The sequence below is a fragment of the Pollicipes pollicipes genome, unplaced genomic scaffold (assembly GCF_011947565.3).
Source record: "Pollicipes pollicipes isolate AB1234 unplaced genomic scaffold, Ppol_2.1 Scaffold_6138;HRSCAF=7277_pilon_pilon_pilon, whole genome shotgun sequence".
Classification (NCBI taxonomy): Eukaryota; Metazoa; Arthropoda; class Thecostraca; order Pollicipedomorpha; family Pollicipedidae; genus Pollicipes; species Pollicipes pollicipes.
This window is the reverse complement of record NW_023596818.1, coordinates 29964584-29987369: the sequence shown is the minus strand read 5'-3', so window position 1 is coordinate 29987369 and position 22786 is coordinate 29964584. Positions and strand designations below refer to the sequence as shown.

The window sequence follows — 22786 nt, the reverse complement described above, 5'->3', positions numbered from 1 at the left end:
CTGGTGACAATGACATGTGACCTTCCACACTCTAAATAAGTTGGTACTACACACTTAATGATGCAAAGCATTACATGCATGACATGGTGTGCAATCTGCACACCATGGGAGATTTTGGTGAGATCCATTTGAGATTGTGGTGCTTTAATTGCAAACAAAGCACACCATCACTGGCCTCTGAGCCTTATTACAGGGCACAACTATCATTACACTAAGGGTGTATTCACAGCTACCTAGACACAAATAATAGATGCAGCCTACACACATCACACCACACTTACTCGGCACCTACTTTTGTTATTTTGATGTTCCAATGTATTCCCAGCAACCCTCGCCTCAGACATTGTTACTACCTGACTTGACATAAAATGTAGCTTTGATGAAGACAAAGAATAATCTTAACAAGTGATTTGATCAAAGTGAGACAGAGATGGCACAAAAGGTTTCATCATGAAGAAGTCAAGTTACAGACCCAGGACCACTTGAGTGATCAAAAAGGTGTTTTGTACATCACAAATGGCTTAATTTGCAGTGTCTACTGTTCAGAGCAAATAAAGCACCTGAAAAAGTGTCTGCATGTGTTGGCAATGTGGTGACATTGTGAGCACATAAAAAGAAAGCATGTCACACCATGAACATATATGGAGAAGATTATACATGTCATGTAGAATAGAACATTCTCAGCATGCTGTGAATACATTTTATAATAAAAGGCTACCATCTCCAAAAATGGCATGAAATTAAAGAACAACATTAAAGTTTTCTTCTAAAAAAACAGTGGACAAAAATCCGTTTATGGCCACACATTTCCGGGAGAGTTACGTTGTCTGGGCTTCGGCGACGAACCCCAGCCATTCACACAAATAGACGCCTCTTCGTCCAAAGCATACCTTTTACGAAAATCCGATAATAGAGAGCACTGGTCAATGAATGATATCTTAACTATAAGAAACAGGGCAGACACATGAGAGTGGCATAGTCCATCGGAATAAAACTTTCTCGGCACACGAACAGACGAGCGCCCGTGCTTCCTAGTGGCACCGTGCCGAATTCGACTACAACTTTTGTTGATGTACCTAAAATGCTGCATAATTTTTAAGCCATTGGTATGTATGCCATGAAAACATTTGTGATATGAATTGGTCCAATTGTACTCATTATGAGAAACTGAGAGAATGGAAACTTCTTTATTCTTCAGATTTTTAAGAAGCATCTTTAAAATGGCCTGAGCATGGCACGAGTCGTTTCTTCCAAAGGCAGAACGAATTGAGGCCACAAGCCCAGTTAGGTTAGGTTCATCCTTATGCTGTACGCTGAAATTTAAGAGCATTGAATCATCAAAATATTTTTTCCCAGAAAAAGAAAGACTAAAAACTTATAGAACGTTTTCATTCTTTACGATATCTTGCTTCATTTACACGTTGCCCAGGTCCACGCGATCCGAATAGAAACATGTTCATTAGTGTCTTGTGTAACCGTGCGTGGCGCCACCGGCGGAAGCGTGCGTTGTCGTTCCCACTTCTCCGTCGAGCATTGAGTCCCGTTGGGCTGTTGGAAAGGTGGGCGTTGGGATTTCGTTGTCTATGAAGTAATATGAAATGTGCGAGGTGTCCTTAAGCGACCTGTGACATTTCAGATCGAAGACGTTGCCGGTAGCTTCTAAGGTGTGTCGGAAACCCATGCATTTCGTGGACGCGCTTAGCAACTGCAATAAGATTTGGAGTCAGGATTTGTAATTGCTTGAAGCATATCTATATTTTGTTTTTCGTGGTGTGTATGCTGTTTTGGAGACGAACCCGAATTTGACTCTTGGTGGTGAAGTATGCCAAAGGTTCTGAAGTGTGACATCTGCCATATTTGAAGTTGTAAATGTCAGCGATGTGAGACAAGATGCACTGTTTTGTGCTGATGATTATATCATCGGTCTTGTTGCATAAACTTCGAATTCTGGAGGCGAAGTCATGAAACAATGTCTTTGCCTGCCAAGCTAGACATTGGCTGAAATGGCTTCAAATGATTTTCATCTGTGGTATGTCACACAATGCAAAGGCTGATAGTCATGCAGGGATGAAAAATGTAATGGGAGAGGGAGAGGTGTTCAGGCTATGCAAATCCCCTCAGGGACTTTTAATAATTTTGGCAATTTAGACTTAAGATTTGTAGAGTAGTCACCATTCTAATTTTTGCTATTTGTGATTTGCTGGACTTTATTTGTTACTGTCATTTATTCCATCAGACAATGCTGTTTAATCTTGGCAAGGATGTGTAGCAAAACTGGCCACTTGTCATCCTATTGACAGGCTACTATATTTTGCTGTTAACTTTGTGTAAGTTTTATGATTTTCTTATAGGATACACACATTTATTCATGTTTCTCTACTCCCTTGTAGGGACTTTATTTCTTTTACATGTGTCATACAGAAAAATATAAGCAATGCAGGATAAAAGCACATATGCTTTGTATGACCAAACCTTGTTTGAAATCACAGATTATTAACCAACAAGTAATCCTGAATAACCCCACCCAATATCACACCATCCTGTGAAGAGCTTCAGGAAACAATAACTTACCTGCTATAAATCCCACCGCTTTGTTTTCCACACATTATCATCAGCGAGTTAATTTGGTGATGCACATTTAAATTGTGGTGTGGTTTTCAGATGATGCACACAGCATAGGTGTACTTGGCTCATACTACCAGCAAAATTTGATCTCATGTACAAACATTGCTGGAGGTACTGGAGCATGCTATTGCTTTGTGAAATTGTGTACCATTTATGTGTAGATAACAGCTTGGGTTTGGTGTGGCTATTCCCAGGAACTCAGAAAAATTGACATTGGCTATGTGTCCATGTTGAGAAAAAAGCATCCTGAACCATATTTATCCCAATGCTGTCATGCTGTCACTATCAGCTGCTGGATCTAGGCTTAGGATTTGATGGTTTATGTATGTGTCATTGAGGCTTTACAACACTCATCTGCTTAGGCTATATGGCATCACCTGCCCCTCCCCCTGGCAGAAAAGATGACCACAGCAGGGAATCAAACAGGGTTCCTCTGGTTTCCTAGACTCATAGGCTGCAGTTTAATGCAGACACCTTAACCACCACACTTTTGGCACCATGAAGGCTCTGCATGAAATTAGTTGGAACAAGAAAAATGCATCATTGGTGAAATATTACCATAACACTTAGTGGTAGCAAGGCTACAATTAAATAGGGCATCCCACCTTTCAGGCATTGAAAAAAAAACACTGGTGAAAGCATAGGACCACTAACAAGTAAGAGAAGTACTGGGTACTGGCACTGAAGCACCAACAAGAGATAATGATTAACATTTTAATATCAATTACAATTTCACATAATGCTTTCTTCACTTTGGTAACAGCACTACACTTTTTCCATAACAGCTGCGGTCATCCCACATGTTGTCATGAGGAGGCAGAATCTGTTGCAGGCTAGTCAGCTGTTGCGGGTTAGAGGTACCACTTTTTGACTATTCTGATCCGCATGTTGCTGTGTGTGGCGTGCTTAAAAGTGGTACCTCTTCTGGTGTGAAGGAGGCCAGTACAAATGAAGTTTGTGGTTGGCACAGAGGGAAGCAAGGGTCAGTTACTGAGAAGTGCATTGGTTGAAGTTTAAACCAGTGTGTGGCTATGGACCACGTGCTGCATCATACATCATATGTTTATCATACATAGCTGTGATAACCTAAACCAAAGTGAGCCTGGAAAAGAGTCACTGTGGTGAACACCTTAGGGGAGAAATCAAAACCTAGTACAGCATTTTGTTGAGTTTGTGGGATAATTGCCTAATGTTTGCATCCTTTATTTCTCTAAACAAAGTGTTTCAAGCTTTGGTAGCATTTGTTACCAAAGCACATTGACAAGCTAGTGTGTTGCAAACATTGCAAACACATCTGTTGTAAAAAATGAGGCAAATTAAACACATCACGTGCATGATGGGATGGAAGATTTCCAGTGAGATTCCCCCAGCAGGAGAGGCTACTTCAAACTGTAAATCTGAGCTATTCAGAAATTTTTAAGAAAACTGGTATCGTCAAATCGGGCGGGTCAGATCTAACAATAAGATAGATACAAAAATGTACCAGACACCCTTTAAGACAATTGATTTGCCATTTCTGTCTTGTCTTAAAACTGTCTATACTAATCATCAGGCTGAATCCCCTTATATTCATATTTGTGATACCATACAAATAGCCAGCTTGGTGCTCTGGTGCTTGGTGCTCACTCACAATGAACATGTAGTGCAGGGTATGTGGTCACCATGTTCTCTTCAGCATCATATCATGCGGCTGAACACCAGGAAGCACACCTTACGAATTTGCTCGACATGCCCTGAAGCATGGATGGATGTGGGTGGTGATGACCCCACACCTCTGGTTGCAGAGCCTGTGTGCTGCAGCAGCTAGCTGGCAGCCATGAAGTCTGGCGAGAGTGAGGAGGAGTGGGGGACGGCCGGCTGCTCGGAACAGGACCACCTCATCCCGCACGAGGTGCTCAACCCCTTCGTGATGCGGCTTGACGCCCTCAACTCCACATATGACAAAGTCAAGGTAGCCACCACCGCCAGTCTCCACCGGGCATGAGGACCGTGTGGGACGGTATGCCATGTGTATCGCGGCACGCGCCCCATGTGACGCGTCAAATTTGGCGCAGGCTTTCCTGTGAATGTTGGACCAGGTTAGTGCAAAGGTTTTGTCATAAGTTCCCATGTCTACATGTTTTGGAGGTTGTTGAAGTATCATGTGAGGTACTCCGCCTGTACCATCGACCACCAGTTCCGTCATGATTCCACTCCTTTGACTCAGCTGTCCGTAATTCACTGTATATACATATCAGTACATAGCTTAATCACAAGGTGTAGTGTGTGGTGCAGTCATTCCGAGTCTAGTTTGCCAGCATCGGATCTGTGCCGACCATGGCACGGCTGCTGTTTTTGCATACAACGTGTCATTTGCAGCCTCGTTTTTGCCCGAAATTGTCGTTACGTCCGGTCTTGTCCTATACCCTTTTTGGTACGTTCGTCCCTGTTCTTTATTCGATACCCAACGTGATGTCTTTTTCGTCCTCGTTTCCGTACCCCATGTCGTGTCTTGCTCGTCCTCGTTACCACACCCCCTGAAGCGTCCCTCGTCCTCGCCGCACCCGGTGTGGTCTGTCCAGTCTTGCACGGCGAGTCTTGTGATGTGTGTTCTCGCGTCTCGCGTCTCGCGTCCGCGCCGCCCGCCGAGCGCGACACGTTGCGCGCGCCGGCCTTGACCGTCACTTAGCGCGTGATTGGCCGGGTCGCCGCCAGGTGGCCGTGCTGACGGTGTTTGTGCTGCCGCTGCGGATCGTCGGCCTCTGCCTGTGCGTGCTGTTCGGCTGGGTGTTCGCCTGCATCGGCCTGTACGGCCTGTCGGAGGAGGACCACAACCGGCCGCTGCGGGGATGGCGCAGGTCAGGTCACCCCCGCCGGTGCCGGCTTGGCTAGAGGTGCCGCCAGCCGCACGTGCTCGCGCACGCTGGTCGCCGACCCCGCACAGCGGAGACACGCACACTGACAGTCACGCGTGCGCGGACACTCGGCCCTGTACGCGGCTCAGACCTGTGCGCTGCCGTCTGAGAATAGACGGGCGCCGAAGCGTCCGACGCTCTGACGCACGTTACCCGGGCCCCCTGCAGTCCCGTCTAGGGTTCGGATGTAGCGCCTCCTTTTTGAGTTTCGGCGTGGGAGGTACGAGACCCACAAAGCCAGGCATAGATGCCTCCTTGACCTGACCTTTCGGTTGTCGCTTTTCGTGCTTCTCGGGGGTGCCAGTAGTGTAGCGATTAACGCGTCTGCGTTAGCCATTGCGCGTCTGGGAAACCAGAGGTACGGTGTTGAGTTCCCCGCGGTACCCGCCCTTCCTGCCAGGGTGACAGGCAGGCGACGCCATATAGCCCTGGCAGCTGAGTGCGTCGTACAGCCCCAATGACACGCATACACACCCCGTAGTTCTCACGGGCTTGCGGGGCTCGCCAAGCGCAGACATGCCCTCCCCCCCCCCCGCCCCGGCCTGAGCTCAGCACGCTGCGGGGGGTTAGCGCCGCTAAGCCGCCGCGAAGCCGCCGCGACAGGCAGCGTCGATAGGCTGGTAACGGCTGGTGTCCGCCCGGCATATCCCTGAGCTGGCATCGATGCCGGACTGAGTTCTGGCTCGGTTCCGGCCTTTGGCATTGACCCACGCGTCGCAGCGTGCGCGAGAGGCCGGCCTTGGCAGGTGTCATCCAACTTCACCGCCTGCTGGTTTTGCCTTCGCGTCGTTCGCTAGGCAGTTAGTCACTGAGTTTTATGTTCGCACCAATCGCCTTGGTTATTTGCGTCGGCCGTGCGCGAGACACAGACTAAGTACACTGGCACTGGTTTATTGTGAGACATGCTTACCGTGTTTCCAAAGCAGTGGGTTTCCCACAATCGTGCAGTGATATTGTCACCAGATGCAGTGTTTGCTGATGGATGCAGTAAAGAAGCTGTTACGCCCCATGCAATCAGTGTTGGCTTTGCTTCTAAGCAATTGCAATTTGCTTCCATCGCCCATGTCTACAAAGTCGACGCTGTTGCCCCGCCGCAGAAGTGTGCCGCCCGTCTAGCGGCGTTGTCGCCAGTGTGTATGTCCCGTCCCCGGCCATCCCGCCGCCGCCTGTGCGCCCAGTTCGCACCCCGCCCTCTCCCTCCCCTGCTGCCATGTGCGTCCCCCCCCCCTTCCCCGCCCCCGGTGACGCCGGCCCGGCTGCGCAGATGGCTGCGCTGGGTGGTGCTCTTCTGCACCCGGTCCGTGTTCGTGTCGGCCGGGTTCCCCTGGGTGAGCGTGCGTGGCCAGCGCGCCGACGCCGTCCAGGCACCGGTGCTGGTCGTGGCGCCGCACTCCAGCTACTTTGACGTGCTGCCCGTGATCGTCATGGCGGCGCCCAGCGTCGTCGCCAAAATCGAAACATCCCGCTCGCCCATGTTCGGCAGTAGGTACCGGGGGCAGGCCGGGCGCGGCCTCAGCTTCTGGCCGGGGGCCGGCCGCGCGCTCTCCTCGACACCGTCCTACTCCGCCTCGCTCCCATCCTCGGCTCGCTCTCTGTCGGCGCCGCCGGCCTCGCTCTGTGTCTAGCTCTCCCTCCTCGCCCGGCCTTCGGTGTGCCCTGGCACGCGCTGTCCGTCTCCGTCCGGCCGACCCGACCTGACCTGACCTGACCTGACCTGACCTGACCCGACCCGACCCGACCCGACTCGGTTCGGCGGCGCACGTCTGTGTAGCGGCTCGGGCGGGCCGGGCTCGGTAGAAGCGTCCAGCTGCACCGCTGGTCCGGGCGCGCCGCCTGGGGCTGTCAGTGGCGCACACTGCCAGGCGGCGGGGCATGGCCGGGGCCGCGCCGCCACCGGGCGCCGGCCGTCACGACCTGACGTCATCGACCGGGTGCTCCCGCCGGCGCGCCGCCCACCCCGCCTCGTCCGCGCACTGGCCGGCCGGCTAGACCGCATGCTGCACGCTTCGTGACCGCATGCTGAGCAGTCGGTGGCTGGCTGGGCATCGCTATGCGTGTTGGGTGTGCGCCTCTCCCACTCCTGTCTGTGCAGGTCGTCGTGGCATGCCCCACGGTCTGATGCCTGTCCGTTTTGCCTCCGTCTGCACTCTGGATGTCTTTCTTGTTGCGGCATGCGACGCGCGTCGCTAAATAAGTCACGTCTTGTCCGTTAATGTAGCTGCCTGGTCGGGTCGCGCAGACGCGTCCTAGCGGCGACCTCGATAGCCTGCGGCGGTGGTCGGGACGAGCGCTGCCCGGGTCACGTGACCTTACTGCCGGAGACCTGGCATCGCGCGCCGCTGCAGAATGACGGTAAGGGGCCTCGAGCGAGCGTTGCTGCCGTCGCGCGCCGGCCGGCCGCTTGAGCCTAGCCTGCGCCGTGCGGCGAGAGGAGACAGCGGCGCCAGAGGGCCGGACGGGCGCCGACATGCCCCTGGTGCGAGGGAGTCCGGACGGCACGCGCACGGGCTCGCTCGGCAACGGTCTGCGCTCTTCTCCGGCACGGACAAACGAGTGGAGGGGAGTAAGTTCGAGACGCCCCGTGATGGTGACTGCCTGTGTAGTAAGGGACCCGGAGTCGTTTCTTTTTTTGTATCGTCACCTCTCTCTGGTTTGTAGTTGCATCGTACACTGTTTTTACGATACGTAGTGGCTCTGAACTAGAGACTTGTCGCCAATGAAGTGGTAGAGATCTTTCCAGCCCTGAATCTTCGTCGAATCGCCATGTCGTTCGGTGAGTCAAGGCCCAAGTTTTCACCCCTTCCCGTCACTTTTCCTCCAACCAGCTCTTCTCTCGCTGGCCCCCTTTGTTTTGTAGCTTGGCTAAGGCCCGGGACGTAGTGGAGGGTCCCAGTGACGGTTGCATGCCAGCCGGCTGAAAGGAGACGCTGCCACCTTCTGGCTTTTACTGGCTTCTGCCAGATGAAATTGGCGTAAAGTGGCTGAAAATCAGCAATCCATAGGGCTTCTGTTCGGCCAATTAGGCATCATGTTTCGGTCACTGGTGTTTTCTATCCAGTCAACACACCTGGAAAGCACACTGGTCAGCAGCATGCTCAAAACAATCGGCGCGTTTGCTATAACTAATGCATACATTGGTACGCGAGCCTTTGCCCCAGCATCATGACCGTGGCTTGTGTGATGCGGGACTATTTCGGTGACAGACTGTACTCGGAGGCACGGATGCATTATCCAGCACGTGATACAGATATATAACATCATACAAATGAGCTTGGCAGAAACGGAGCATCATATAATCTGCATCATGTCAGTCAGCACTAACTGATCGGCAAATTAGGGAAATAATAGTCAAAATGGCTGACATAAATAGAGAGAGAGAGCTCTGTCAGCCATTTTCTGGCGTGGCGTTGCCACCTTTGTGATATGGATGGGGAATGTGAACCTGGGCTCGCCAAGTTCATTACGCCTGTGCTTGTGCGAAACGCCCGATTGGTATGTTACAAGCTTGCAGGTGTAATAGCTGTGCTTATCACTGGGTTGAATAAATCATCACTCCAGGGTCCGTTTTGCCGCTTGATTCCCAGTATGCGATGATCAACCAACCAGGCGCTCATGATAATTTTTGTGATGTAGTTGGCCTAAACAAACATTTACATCTTATTGATAGTGTTAGTGCAATGTTTTGCATAAGATTATATGAAGTATTTCGGCGGACTCTCCTAGCTTGGCACCAGTAGCTTCTGCTACCTTCTTTTCACGAGTTTGGGTTACACTCATAACCGGCTGGTAGAAATCGGTCCAGCTGGATGCTGCCAAGTGCCCGCGCGTGGTTGCCAGTGCCAAGCCTGGTCTAGCGTGGTCTGGCCTGGCTTGAAGCGAGGCCTCGCTTGTAACGTTGTTCTCTCTATGATCTGAGGAAGGCGCTAGTGGAATGTACAACCGCTGTTCAGCTATTTTCTGCAGCAGCCTTATCTCTTACGATGAAAAAAGGCTGCTTAATAACATAATGACTTCTATCATGCAGTGGTTGCTTTGTTTTGTCACCAAACGCCATCATTACCCCACAGTGTACTACGGTGCACTTAATTTTTGCCAATTTCTGCCATTTTTGCCATTCGTAATTGCCACCAGCCAGTTTTAACCGGTAGAATCCGGCTGGCAGCGACTTTCAGCGGGCGGCAGCCAACCCTGGTCCCAGTGTCACGGGAGTCTGCTTGGTGTGCGTGTCCGTGTCAGCGGTTGCTGGTAGCCTGGCGCGGCCGGCCGGCCGGCTGGCGGCGCCCTGTCAGGCAGCGCGGCCGCCACTTCGGCGGTGGCGGTGACTAACCGATCGGCCGACGCCGCGCGCTCTGTTCCCCGCTGCATGCGCGCGAGCGGCCCCCCATCTGCCACCCACGCAGAGGCCGCAGGCGACGGCGCCGCCCGGCGGGAGCGGCCCGCTCGGCTGTCTGGACTCGGCGACCTGACCTGACCTGACCTGACGTGACGTGACCCGGCCCGAGCTGACCTGACCCGGCCCGATCGCCGCCGGCCGGGAGAGAGGGGCCTCTGACGCCGCCCGGCCCCACCACAGTCGGATGCGGCCGCTGCAGGCGGCCAATGCGCGCGTCGCCTACTACCTGAGCGGCTGGGTGATCCGCAAGCGCGGCCAACACTCCACCGAGGTGCCGGTGATGGTGGCGGCGCCCCACTCCACCTTCGGCGACGCCATCGTGCTCTTCTGCTCCGGCCTGCCGTCCATCATCTGCCGCAGCCAGACCATCGGCATGCCGTTCTTCGGCAGTACGTGTCTCACCGCTTCCGGGGGTGCTTCACCGCCGCCGTCCGACGCTGCCACCATCGGCTGGTGTTTCCGCCACCAGCGACGGTCCCAGTGCCTTACGCCACCTCCTGACGTGTCTCAGGTCTGGTCGCCGCCTGGCCTTGCCTGTTTCACCAGCCACCGTCTGACTTCCTTGTCCCCCACTCCACCACCTGACCTCACTTGCCCCCCCCGCACCCCACCATCTGACCTCCCTTGTCCCCCTCACCATCTGACCTCCCGTGTGCCCCCTCCACCATCTGACGTCCCTTGTCCCCCCACCACCACCTGACCTTGTCCCCCCACCACCACCTGACCTTGTCCCCCCACCACCATCTGACCTTCCCAGTCCCTTCCAGCACCATCTGACGTCCCTTGCCCCCCCCCCCCACCCCACCATCTGACCTCCCTTGTCCCCCTCACCATCTGACCTCCCGTGTGCCCCCTCCACCATCTGACGTCCCTTGTCCCCCCACCACCACCTGACCTCGTCCCCCCACCACCGTGTGACCTTCCCAGTTCCTTCCAGCACCATCTGACCTGCCTTGTCCCCCCCCCCCCCCACCACCACTGACCTCCATTATCCCCTCCCCTCCCCCCACTGTCTGATCTTCTCAATCCCTATCCGTACCATGTGGAATCCCTTGTTCCCCACCATCATCTGGCCTCGCCAGTCCCTCCTTTCACCATCTGACTGCGTCTGAGTCCAGGGATTGGGGTGTCCGTCTCGTGCCGTCCTCGTTGTCAGTTCTCCAAAGCGCCGGGTCACAGCGGACGCGACCCCCCAGGTAGGTGCCGTAGACCGTGCTCCGTGTGGCCGCCGCTCCGGGCCGGAGGCGGGCCGCCGTCGGCCGAGGTAGGTGCGGGTCACGACCCGAGGCAGGCGTGACAGGCAGACGCGGCGGCGGCGCGCGATGCCAGCCCCGCGCGCGCCGCGCTCGTCCCGGCGACAGGGGGTCACGCGCCGGGCAGCGCTCGTCCGGCCGCGCCAGTCGCGGCGCCCGGCCGTGCTTGGTACGTCCCGCCGCTGGGGCTTCGGGGCTGTGCCGGCCGTGGCGAGGCCGTCGTCGACAGCGGAGCATTGCAGGACGGATGTTTGGTTAGACGGCTGTGTATTTGTAAACATACGACCGCGGGACGTGGATGGCAGCGAGCCGTGCTCTGTACATGTCTGCAAATTGATCGTCTACAGATGTCGTCGAGCTATAAAAAGACAGTATTGAAGCGGAGGCATTACGTAAGGCAATGAGTACGGCATTACGGGTCTTGTAATCTCTGTCTTCTTTTATTCCCCTGTCCTTGCATCGTGTCTTCACTTGCTTCGCCTGTCTTAGTCTGTATTGGGTGGCCTTGGTAGCGTAGGCGTGACGCGCGATCTACGGTCGGTAACGCTTGTCATCGTTTCGGCTTCATCCCCTGTTTTGATGTTGTTGCTGATGCGGTCGAATTGAAAGCAAAGCTGCATAGGTTAAAATAGTGGTTAACAATGCATAGTTGTTCGTGGACTGGACCTAGTTCGTGCTGTCCGCTTCGTGCGTCGTCATTGCATTGCCGACGCCTCAGTGGATCGCCAAAACGCGCTCGCGCGCCCTAGCTCGGTCACACCCCGTGTGTGCGCGCGCCCATGGTGCCGATGTAAGGCCGGCGGCGGCCGGTGCGTTTCAGAGCTGATCGACTACACGCAGCCGGTGTACGTGTCGCGCGAGGATCCCAACTCGCGCCAGAACACCATCCGCGAGATCCAGAGGCGCGCCCACTCTGGCGGCGAGTGGCCTCAGGTGCGTGGCTGTCGCTGGCCCCGGCTCGGCCGACGGCCGACGCTATCTCCTGTGCCGCCTCGGGGAAATGAACCGGTTTGGTGGCCTGCATTCTCTCCGTGCCACCGTATTTGGCACGGGTGTTGGTGATAGGGTGCCTTGGCGTTAACGTCCCTGCCGTGGCGTTTATGCCAGTTGTATATCTCAATAAGTACCATATATATATATATATATATATATATATATATATATATATATATATATATATATATATATTCAGGTTATACGTGCTGGAGGTGTGAGGGTGTTTCGATTGCGGATGCCTGTGTGAGCCTGAAATGCGACACTGGCCGCTCGATGTGTGCGACGTAAACCGCCGGCCGGCAGTCGTATGTTTCGCCTTGGAAGACAATATGGCTGCCCATCCGGAACTCTGCGCTCTGCGGTGTGTCAGCCCGCCCGCCAGCCGCCCTCGCCTCTGGACGCGGTGCTGCCCACGAGTGCTCGGCCGGCAGCTGTGTGACCGCCGCGCCGCATTCTCCGGCAGATCCTGCTGTTTCCGGAGGGCACGTGCACCAACCGGTCGTGCCTGATCCAGTTCAAGCCGGGCGCGTTTTACCCGGGCGCGCCCGTGCAGCCGGTGGTGGTGCGCTACCCGAACCGGCTGGACACGGTCACGTGGACCTGGGAGGGGCCTGGCGCGTGAGTGGCTGCCGTGCGCCAACCCCACCCGACACCACCCGACCCCGCGCCGCGCCGCCCGCCCCGCCCCGCCCCGTCGCGCCTCGTCGCGCCCCGTCGCGCCCCGCGCTCCCCGCCGCTCCCCGCCGCTCCCCGCCGCTCCCTGCTGTGCCGTGCCCCGCCCCGCCCCGCCCCGCCCTGCCCCGCCCTGCCCTGCCCTGCCCTGTCGCCGCCGGCTCAGGTTGGTGGCTGGGCCTCGGCGCCGACGCTGCGGCGAGGCTCATCCCGGCGCCTGGTCTTCGTTTGCAGCGTCGTCATCAGAGATTGCGGTGCATGGGATCGCATAGTTTGTGTTTGGCAGGTGCAAAACGCTCCGCGCTGTACAAACTAAGTTGATATGAATGTCGTATGGGGTAGCGCTGCAGGAAACGTCTGAGAATTCTCGAGAAGAATGCCTGAATGTGGTATGGGACGGCGCTGCGGGAAATGTTTGGGAATCCTCGGGAAAAATGCGAGTTCAGCGCAGGCTGTTGTATCGACATCTTTCCTGAAACTGATTGCAGTCTTTTACATTTATCTAAGCTGCAGATGAGTGAGAGCACTACTATAGCTACGCTTTTGCTCATCTAATCTTGTTGATTATTAGCGTGAGAACGTAGGTAGTTTATGATATTTGTCGAAGATGGTTAGGGCGAAATCAAGGTTATTGTCGAGTACCGCAGTACAAGCTACCTGACTTCGTCATGAATTTAAGTACCGCGTACGTATTTCACGAAAGTAACAGTGTAATGCGCTAACATTACACCCTGGTAATACGATTGCGAGAAAGCTCACATTCATACACGCCAGATGCCGTGATTGGGCATTTGTGTCGGGCATCTTTAACTGGTCAGCACTGGGTCAGATGCTCCTGCCTATAGGGTGTGATGGCATCATTGCGCCTTTTGGAACGTTGCCTCTTACAGCGGAAGCCATTTCAAAAATGCTGCTGCTTCTACTGGACACATACTGCCTCGATTGCGTTCTTCTGGAATTAACTCAGTGGAAAAACTACATTTCCTATCTGCACTTCCTGCCGCAAGCATTTTGTGTTGGCCAGTTGTCCGAGGTCGGGCCCGGGCCTCCCGGGCTGAGGTCGTGTGGCGCCTCCCGGGCCGAGGTCGTGTGACGCCTCCCCCCCCCCCCCCCAGCCCGCGGTGTGTGAGCTGCGATTGGTCGGCCGGCCGGCTGACAGGCGCCGTGCTGCAGTATGTGCCCCGGCCTCGACCAGGGGGTCCCGATCGGAACCCTCCCGCTCAGCACGTGGCCCGGCGGACGGCGCTGACAGGCGTCATACCACAGCGTGTACCCCGGCCTCGGCCAGGGATCCCGATCGAAGCCCTCCCGCTCAGCACGTGGCCCGCCGGACGGCGCTGACAGGCGTCATACCACAGTGTGTACCCCGGCCTCGGCCAGGGGGTCCCGATCGGAACCCTCCCGCTCAGCACGTGGCCCGCCGGACGGCGCTGACCCACGCCGTGCTTCCCGCAGCTGGAAGATACTCTGGCTCACGCTGACACAGTTTGTGAGCTTCTGTGAGATTGAGTACCTGCCCGTGTACGTGCCGTCGGACGAGGAGAAGGAGAACCCCAGACTGTACGCGCACAACGTCCGAGCGAAGATGGCAGAGTGAGTGGCGCGACTGCATAGCCTGGTCGGATAAACTGGGGCTTCTGAGTCGAAAAGTTGCGGAAAAGACATTAGCAATAGTCTTATTCATCGTAGCAAAACCAGGAAAATGGAGGTATAGATAGGTTGATATTTCGGCAACATGCCTTTATGGAAACAATAGCAGAAAGCGAATTCACTCCTGCTATTATTTCGATAGAGGCATGTTGCAGAAATATCAACCCATCTATATCTCCGTTCTCCTGGTTTTTCTCCGCGGGATAAGGCTTTTGCTGCTGTCTTATCTATGTGAATATTGTTCTTCGCAAACGCACTGAACAACTCACGTAAGTGTGCGGAAATACTGCATCGTACATGCTCTGCTCAATGGCGTTCGAAGTGGCTCTGAATACTTAAATGCTCGCTTTTAGCGTGGACGCGTGCAACAAACAGATACATTTAAGCATACATAACTGCCCTTTTGTGATGGTACATTATAGCATTGTCATGAAGCGGCTTCTTTCCTTGGTAGGTGTTTTGGGCTGTCACATTGCCGGCCATATTTTTGCGCGTCCGGGACGAATATCCTACATTTTCTCGGACTGGGGTTGCATGTGGGCTGGTCCAATAAACACTAGGGGCTCAATGTACCCTCTTTTTGTTCCTGGTCATGTGCCGGGTCTTCGAACGTCCGCGTCTCTCCCAACCGTTGTCCGTAAGCGCCGTGTCGTGCCGTGCCGTAACGTGACGACGTGGCGTGACGTGACGTGGCGTGACGTACCGTACCGTGCCGGTGGGTGGGGGTGGCCGGCGCCGCCTGACGCTGCGTATCACGGCGGCAGGGCGCTGGGCGTGCCTGTCACCGACTACACGTACGACGACTGCCGACTCATGAGCAAGGCGCGTGCCAACAATCTGCCCTGCGAGACCGGCCTGGTCGAGGTCACCAAGCTGATGCACCAGCTAGGCATCAACATGTCCACCATCGAGGCCGAGATGGAGTCGTTCGCGGAGATCGCGCGCAAGACGGACGGCCTAATCCGGCTGACCGAGTTCGCCGCCTACCTGGGCATCCCCACGTCTGAGCCTGGGCTGGTAGAGCTGTTCAACCTGTACGACTCGGTGAGTGGGCGCGACGACCAGCCGACCGCCGCGTGAGACGCGTGGCGACGGGCCGGTGCCGGCTGGGACGGCTCGGTGCCGGGGTCAGCGGGCCGGTGCCGGTTGGGACGGCTCCGTGCCGGGGTCAGCGGGGGCACGCGGGCCGGTGCCGGCTGGACGGCACGGTGCCAGGATCAGCGGGCCGGTGCCGGCTGGGACAGCTCGGTGCGGTGCTGGGATCAGCGGGCCGGTGCCGGCTGGGACGGCTCGGTGCGGTGCCGGGATCAGCGGGCCGATGCCGGCTGGGACGGCTCGGTGCGGTGCCGGGATCAGCGGGCCGATGCCGTTTGGGACGGCTCGGTGCTGGGAGCAGCGGGCCGGTGCCGGCTGGGACGGCTCGGTGCGATGCCGGGATCAGCGGGCCGGTGCCGGCCGGGACGGCTCGGTGCCTGGGTCAGCGTGCGGCCCACCCTGACAGAGTCGGGCACTGGCTGGCACCGCGCCGGCTGTGGATCGCTTGGGACTTGTCGACGGAATGATAACACACGTAGGGGTCTAAACTGTCGCAACAAAACTGCGTAAAAATAGCAGCGTCAACAAAAACAACGCGACACCACAGCATATCAAGTAGGTTTTGTCCATGCAACGCCGTTCTGTGACCAGACGTGGCTTTCGGGTCACGAATCTTTTTTGCGTCTTTTTGCGTCTATGCGTCTTTTTTGCACACAATTTTGCAGCGCGTCCGCCTTAAGACCGCACATGAGCAGCACGCTCCTTCCACACGCAGCCTGGTCCCCTTCGACAATAACGCGTGCTACACGCCGCCGCCGTCAGCATCGGGACGGCGCGGCCCGTGCTCTGACGCGCCCCCTCCCCCTCTCCCCCTCCCCTCCGCCAGGACCGGGACGGCGTGATCGACTTCCGCGAGTACCTGCTGGGCGTCAGCCTCATCTCCAAGCCGTGCAACACGGAGGAGACGATTCGCCTGGCGTTCCGACTCTTCGACCTCGGCGGCAAGGGTCACGTGACGCAGCGTGACGTGACCAAGGCGCTGGCGCACACGCTGAGCATGACGGAGCAGGAGAGCGCCCGGCTCTTCCAGCAGGTGCAGAAGGCGCACGACGACTACATTACGTTCGGTGAGTGGCGCCGCCGGCGCTGGCGCGGCGGGCTCAGGGTAGCGATCTGTCGATCGTCGTTGATCTGTTGATCTGTTGATCGTTGATCGATCGTCGATCTGTTGATCTGTTGATCGTTGATCGTTCGTTGATCTGTTGATCGTCGTGCGTGCGTACGTGTAGATGTTTTGTGTGAGGGTGGGAGGAGGCGTGGGTATCGGTATCCCCGTATGAACCCTGCGCTGGTGTGAGGATGTCTTTGCTCGTGCTGGAAGGCTGTGGGGGCTTTGTCGGGCGCGCTGCGATGGGGTGTAGCGCCTGGTGGTGTTCTACGGCGTGCGTATATCTGGTGGGCATAGCACTTAGGCACACGTTGGTAGAATGGTAAACAACTTGTTTCGCGTCCTACAGAGGAGTTCCGTGCGCATGCGCAGAAGAAGCCGGAGTACGCCAAGATATTCTTGACCTGGCACGGGCGCATGACCCAGGAGAAGGAGAAGAGTCAGTAGCCGCTGTTGGTGCGCCGAGGCAGTCTTAATCACTCCACGAGGCGCCGCAACTTAAGAAGACAACCAAACGAACATAATATTGGTGTACAACGGCTTTTGCTGCTTGTTTGCGATTGTTATGTCCAACAGCTGTCAAGGTGATGCGGTTGGCACAGCGTGGCTGGCCGGCAGTCATCGGCGTCCGGTGCGGCCTCAGTCTTGCCACGGCAGCGGGCGGTCGCGGTGCGGTGCTGGCTGGTCCCCGCGCCAGCCGGCGGTCCGTTCCAAGGTCAGGCCAGCGGCAGCGGGCGGTCCCGGTGCGGTGCTGGCTGGTCCCCGCGCCAGCCGGCGGTCCGGTCCGAGGTCGGGCCAGCGGCAGCGGGCGGTCCCGGCGTGGTGCTGGCTGGTCCCCGCGCCGGCCAACGGGATGGTCCAAAGTCAGCCCGGTGGCCGACTAGGGCGTCCATCCTGCCTAGCTGGCCTGCGGCTGGGCTGGCCGGCCGGGGGTGTCGCCGGCGCGCTCGTGGGCGGTCCGGGGCGCAGTCGTGGCCCGGTCCGGCCGCGTCAGTGGCGGGTCCTGCGTCCACCTCGATCTGGAGGATCGCGGTCGCGTCTGAGGCCGGCCGCTGGGCTTGGCCCATCCGCCACGGCCGGTCAGACTGGCTGGCGCCGACGCCTGGCGTCGACCTCTGGGACCGCCGCCGCCGCTGCCGCCACTGGCCCCCGTTTTAGCATGAGATTAGCCGGGAACGTTATTTATGTGTGCGTGTTTTGTAGTCGCAGTTTCAACGAAATTGACCGAAACTTGTGCGAGACACAGTGCCTGGAGCGGCCGGCTTTTACGAAGGGCGACCGCCAGGATTTCGCTGTTGCGTGATGCTTAGATCTGGATGGAGTATTTATCGCTGCGAACGTAAGGATAATTGCAGGAGAAAGGTGGCACTGAATCGATGAGGATGCACGTTGGTGAGGTAATTCTGCAACACATTGCGGGGCTCGGGACATGAAAAACATGTTTGGTGAAATACTGGCGAAGAGCCACCAGCCGAACCGTTCTCGGCGTGGCTCTTGCGCCTGGCTGCAGCTGTGTGCGTGTGCTTGATTGTGTGCGTTCATGTTTTAAGCCACGTTTCGCGGCGGTTTTAAGGCGCGGCTCTCCGGCTGCCGACGAGCCGTTCTAGTCGGGAGCCTCGCGTATGCGGCCGCCCCTGGAATGTTCGCTGTGCTGGCCAGCAGTCGCTCTCGGTCTCCGGCGCGGACTCCTCGCACCGCCCCGCGGCCGGCGCGCGCGGATGCCCGACGCAGGCGCCGTCTATTCAGTGACTTAAGCGTGTACTTATATAGGCGGCGCTGTCGGACTATACCGGACGCTGGTCCGTATCGTGCCGGAAGGCCCTTCCACAGGCTGCTGGCCGGGCGCCCGTCAAATCAGACTGTAAGCCCCGTATTATCGTGTTTGTCTGCATAATGGAACGGTTCTGCAATGGCCTGGGGTGTTCTTTGAATGTTGCCAATTTGCAATACACAGAGCATCGGGATGCTGTGTTGACAAAGTGGCGGAAGGAGGCATTTTCGCCCTGTTCGTCCCGTTACCTTAAGGCTTTCGCTCTCCCCCCCCCCCCCCCCCCCCCCTCTCTCTCTCTCTCTCGCTCTCCAGACCAGCCCGCACATTACTCTACAGGCGGAGATTGTTTCCATCAGCCCACCGCAGCCGTGCCAATCCACAGGCGAGGTCGTTCTCGGCGGGTCAAGGGACTGCCCGCGTAAACGGCCCGGCCGCACACCGATCTACAGCCGTGACAGGCTGGAAGCCCGACCCTTCTACGCGCGCGTCAGATGTTTTCTCGTGGCTGGAATGACTGCTGGGATCGCACTGGAGTATTCAGGGGAGTGCTCTCCTGTTTTCACCCAGCGCCAGCTGAAATACGCGGCAAACGGCGGTCACATCGGTGTTAAAATTAGCCACTGAGCAGAGCTCTCGGCATCTAACTCGCATCCTAGCGGTTCAAATGAAAATTGGCAGCCCTGGCCGATTTCGTCCACAAATCGCCGAGATAACCTCCGCCGCATGAAGTCTTAACTACGCATCGTGGAGAACTTCTGACCAGATACGATGATTACTGAACCATTTCATGATCCATAGCAGTCAAAACAATGCAGTGATAACAGTCATAACAGTAACCTAGTTAAGAAGCTACGGCTAGGTCGCGTGCTGCTGGTTCAAGTTCGAGTCAGCTTATCACTGCGATTTTTACCACTTTTCGGTCCACATTCCTTAAATAAGTCGGTTAATCAGTTACTGTGCTCGACCGTTACTTATGCCGTTTTGCCAAATCACAACGGCGACAACATCCTCCTGGTTCGTTTCTTACCGGGCAACCCTCCGGGCGTTCCGAATATAAAGAGCAGGCATCCGGACTGGCCGTTGTCAGGAAGTCAGCCCCCAACGTCGGCCATCAGGGTCCAGATCAAGGTCCAGGAACGACCCACTCTTTATCGACCAATGTCATGGCCCCAAATCAGCTGTTTTAAAACGCGCTCGGGTGAGGGTCAAATTGACTCCCCCAAGGGCCTTTCTGGAATGGTTTCAGAACGGCGCGGCGCACCCGCCTTACATTTTGCAAGAATGTAGACAATTGAATGGCGGATTTTATGGCATCAAGAAATTAGATGAGCCTCTTAAGATCGCTGACCTAAGGCAGGTCAAAATCAGCACACGGATTCCACGAAGTTAATTTCTAGGAAATCGTCCAATCTGATGGAGCAGCAGAGTGTCAGACGAAGCTGTACGCCTCTGAAATACTTTCTTAGGCAACAGCCATTGAAGGACCAAATTTCATTGACCTTGGGTCAGGTATGAAGATCGAACCAAGGTCAAAACCAATCTGTTTTATTACTCTGGGGCTCGCCGCACTGGGTGGTTTCTGGTGCTCATTTCGAATTGATTGATACCACGTAAAACATCTTCCATGGACTTCTTAAAGGTCAGAATAGGCCAATGACCTAAAATGACCCAGGCCAAGATTTTGTTTTCAGGGGCATATTGCCAACCGCACTCTTTGTCGCTTATTCAAATGCAATATTCAAAGCAGTCTTATATGATTCCTGTCATCACGACTTTCTAAAGGTCAAAACAGGCCACTGACATCAAATGAGCGCGTGACCTTTGCTTAGAACAGGTATCTAGGTTCTGGAGACACTTTGGGAGACCAGCTTGGAGTTTAGCTTTGTTTGACCTTATTCGACCCGAAGGTCATGACATAGGAGGCCCAAACTTTGACTCAAGTAAGTTCACGTGCAGGCCAACACACCCTGTGAATTTGATGTATCGGTGGTACCAGGAACCCAGAGCCCTCTTTGTTCCTGAGATCTCAGAGGGGTCATATTGACCTCCACCCGAGCGAAGGGTATCCAACCGGCCGCCCGGGCGAGTGTTAAATGGGCGCATTAATATTCTTAATCCTCGTAGAATAAGCAGGAGAATGGACAGATGTGTGTGACGCTTCGACAACACGCTTTTGTCGAAGCAAATATCATTAGTGCATTATATATTATGCTGAATGGATTTTCATTATCACACAATGAATGTACTACCGATCTTCGTTTCGATAAAGGCATGTACCCAAAATATCAAATCTATCTCTTCATCCTCCTGTTTACTCTACGAAGAAAATGACTATGAATGCTGTTTCATCTATGTGCATAATGCTCCCCGCAAATGCACTAAACAACTTACGGTTGTCATAAACAGCAAAGTGTGCTGTGCCTCTCGGATGAACTTTTGTGAATGTAACCTGGACTTTCAGATTCAAGTTTACTATTCCAGGTCCAAATTAAAAGGGCGCGCTCCACCTATATATGGAGGGTTTGAACTGAAATAGCCATTTTGAGGACCTTTCGGTGCTGTTCAATATCATGCTCCTCTTAAGACCTAATCCCCTAGTTTCTGAACTACACTCCCGCGAAAATAGGAAAAGGTATATGGGGGAGAGTATTTCAAAATCAACTTCGCATTCATGACAGCATGATAACGTTATCTAAACCTTGCCGTTCGAAAAGCCATGCGGCGATGGCGATCCAAGCCATGCCGAGGCAAATGCAATTGCCGAGGTGTTCATAGCTGACGTTCGTGAGCGCGATTTCCAAATATAACGGACGGAATGAAACCATGACGCATTGAGGAGCAGTTTTAGTAACCAGAAAGTTGTGCTATCTACAGCAGTCTTTTCCACGTAAAAAGTATACCAATATTCTATGTCAGCTTGCCTAAGCGTACCTGATGCTCGCTTCAAAATCTTCAACTGCGAAACATTCTCTTTAAAACTCGGTGGCGGGCAACTCTACGCCTGTCGACCAAGATCATGACACCAAACAGGCGTATACCACTAAAAAAGCAGTTAGTTCCGTTAACGAATTTTGTTTTTATTCTTAAAACTGCCGGTTGTCATAGCTCTTGTCCGTGTGAGCTTTCCGTTCATTCCCTTTTGATTTGTACCTTGACGGGTGGAGTTAGAGTTTCAGGTTGACACAGCAGAGGCTAGGTCAAGTGACAAACGACATCTTGATCCTAAATTTTTCATTGGACGACATAATTCAAGCCAATTTGGAGCTCCCCGGCATTTTGCTTTGATTTTGACCCTAAAGGACGACCTTGAGAGCAAACGTTCATCGTTTTGCTGAACAAATCGGTGAGGTTGACTTGAGGACAGTTTGGGCGCAATCGTAACCCCACGTTGAATAGGAGTGCGAATACCACGCCAGCTTCCCGTGAACAGGCGGCCGCGGGTAAGGCTAGGTCAGCTCGGCAGTCGATTTGCTGAGGCTCTAAAATGCAACAAGTGCCTCCGCGAAGTGCAAGTGTAATATGTTGCCAACTGCTAACACCTTTTTTCTCCACATCTGAATGTGATTGAATATGGGATCGTTTTAGACCAGCATTTGTTAACGGTATAGTTATTTGTGAGGACATTGGACCCTTCGCCACCTTGGGACTTTAGCCAAAGATAGTTGATGGTTTTATGGAATGCCTGTGATGAGGTGTTAGAGCAATAAATATTTCCGCAAACACGTGTCCATGCCAATGGTGCTAGTGTGGCATTTCTGTGAATTCCCTTTCCCGCTGTCGTCAGGTGTATCGGTGTAGATAGGTTTATCAGTGTGGTTAGCCGAACATGATGAAAACCTGAGGATGTTAGGATGTTACAGCAATGCATGCACTATAACCTCGAAGGTACTTGCCGGCTATGTGCTTCGAACCCACGATCATGTAACCGTAGACCAAAACGCTGACCGCTACACTATCGAGTGCGAGACCCTCTCAGGTCCCTATCGGCACTGAATGACATATCACTACGGCTGGAGACATAACCGTCCGAAACGCCTCGTGAGCATTCATGTCATTCGCGTTGGCGATAATCCAAAAACAATGGTCGGATCTCTGAATGGCTGACATGCAGTCCGACTGCGCCAACGCTGCTAGCGTGACCACCTTGGCAAATTATATTAAAATTGCGCTATAGAGTGCATGCTTGGCTAAGTATGCGTAAGTAGGGCATGGTCACGTCCCAAATGCCCTCGCATAGCCCAGTACAAAGAGCCACACTTGTTACAAACACGATAATCATATGGGAGAGATCAAGGATGCGGTTATACTCCATGCAGGTACAACTTAACA

The 22786-nt window shown here is 54.7% G+C and overlaps 1 protein-coding gene across 3 annotated transcripts; it reads left to right on the top strand.

Moving 5' to 3' along the window:
• Positions 1-1518: 1518 nt before the first annotated feature.
• Positions 1519-17364, top strand: LOC119105832 (lysophosphatidylcholine acyltransferase 2). 3 transcript variants are annotated; one of them, XM_037229374.1, is made up of 10 exons: positions 1519-1559; positions 4410-4576; positions 5320-5462; positions 6784-7001; positions 11986-12098; positions 12625-12779; positions 14289-14426; positions 15248-15527; positions 16405-16645; positions 17036-17364. In XM_037229374.1, the coding sequence occupies exons 2-10, from the start codon at positions 4442-4444 to the stop codon at positions 17131-17133; spliced, it is 1521 nt and encodes a 506-aa protein (XP_037085269.1). In that variant the 5' UTR covers positions 1519-1559; positions 4410-4441; the 3' UTR covers positions 17134-17364. The 3 variants fall into 3 exon arrangements, with proteins under 3 accessions (XP_037085269.1, XP_037085270.1, XP_037085268.1); XM_037229375.1 differs by lacking the exon at positions 6784-7001 and adding an exon at positions 10093-10301 and having other exon boundaries at positions 1534-1664; XM_037229373.1 differs by having other exon boundaries at positions 1534-1664.
• Positions 17365-22786: the final 5422 nt, after the last annotated feature.

Coding starts and splice junctions, on each gene's coding strand:
- LOC119105832 (XM_037229374.1), top strand. CDS start 4,442: ATGAAGTCTGGCGAGAGTGAGGAGGAGTGGGGGACGGCCGGCTGCTCG. Junction 14,427..15,247: donor GTCCGAGCGAAGATGGCAGA/GTGAGTGGCGCG, acceptor TCACGGCGGCAG/GGCGCTGGGCGTGCCTGTCA. Junction 15,528..16,404: donor TGTTCAACCTGTACGACTCG/GTGAGTGGGCGC, acceptor CCCCTCCGCCAG/GACCGGGACGGCGTGATCGA.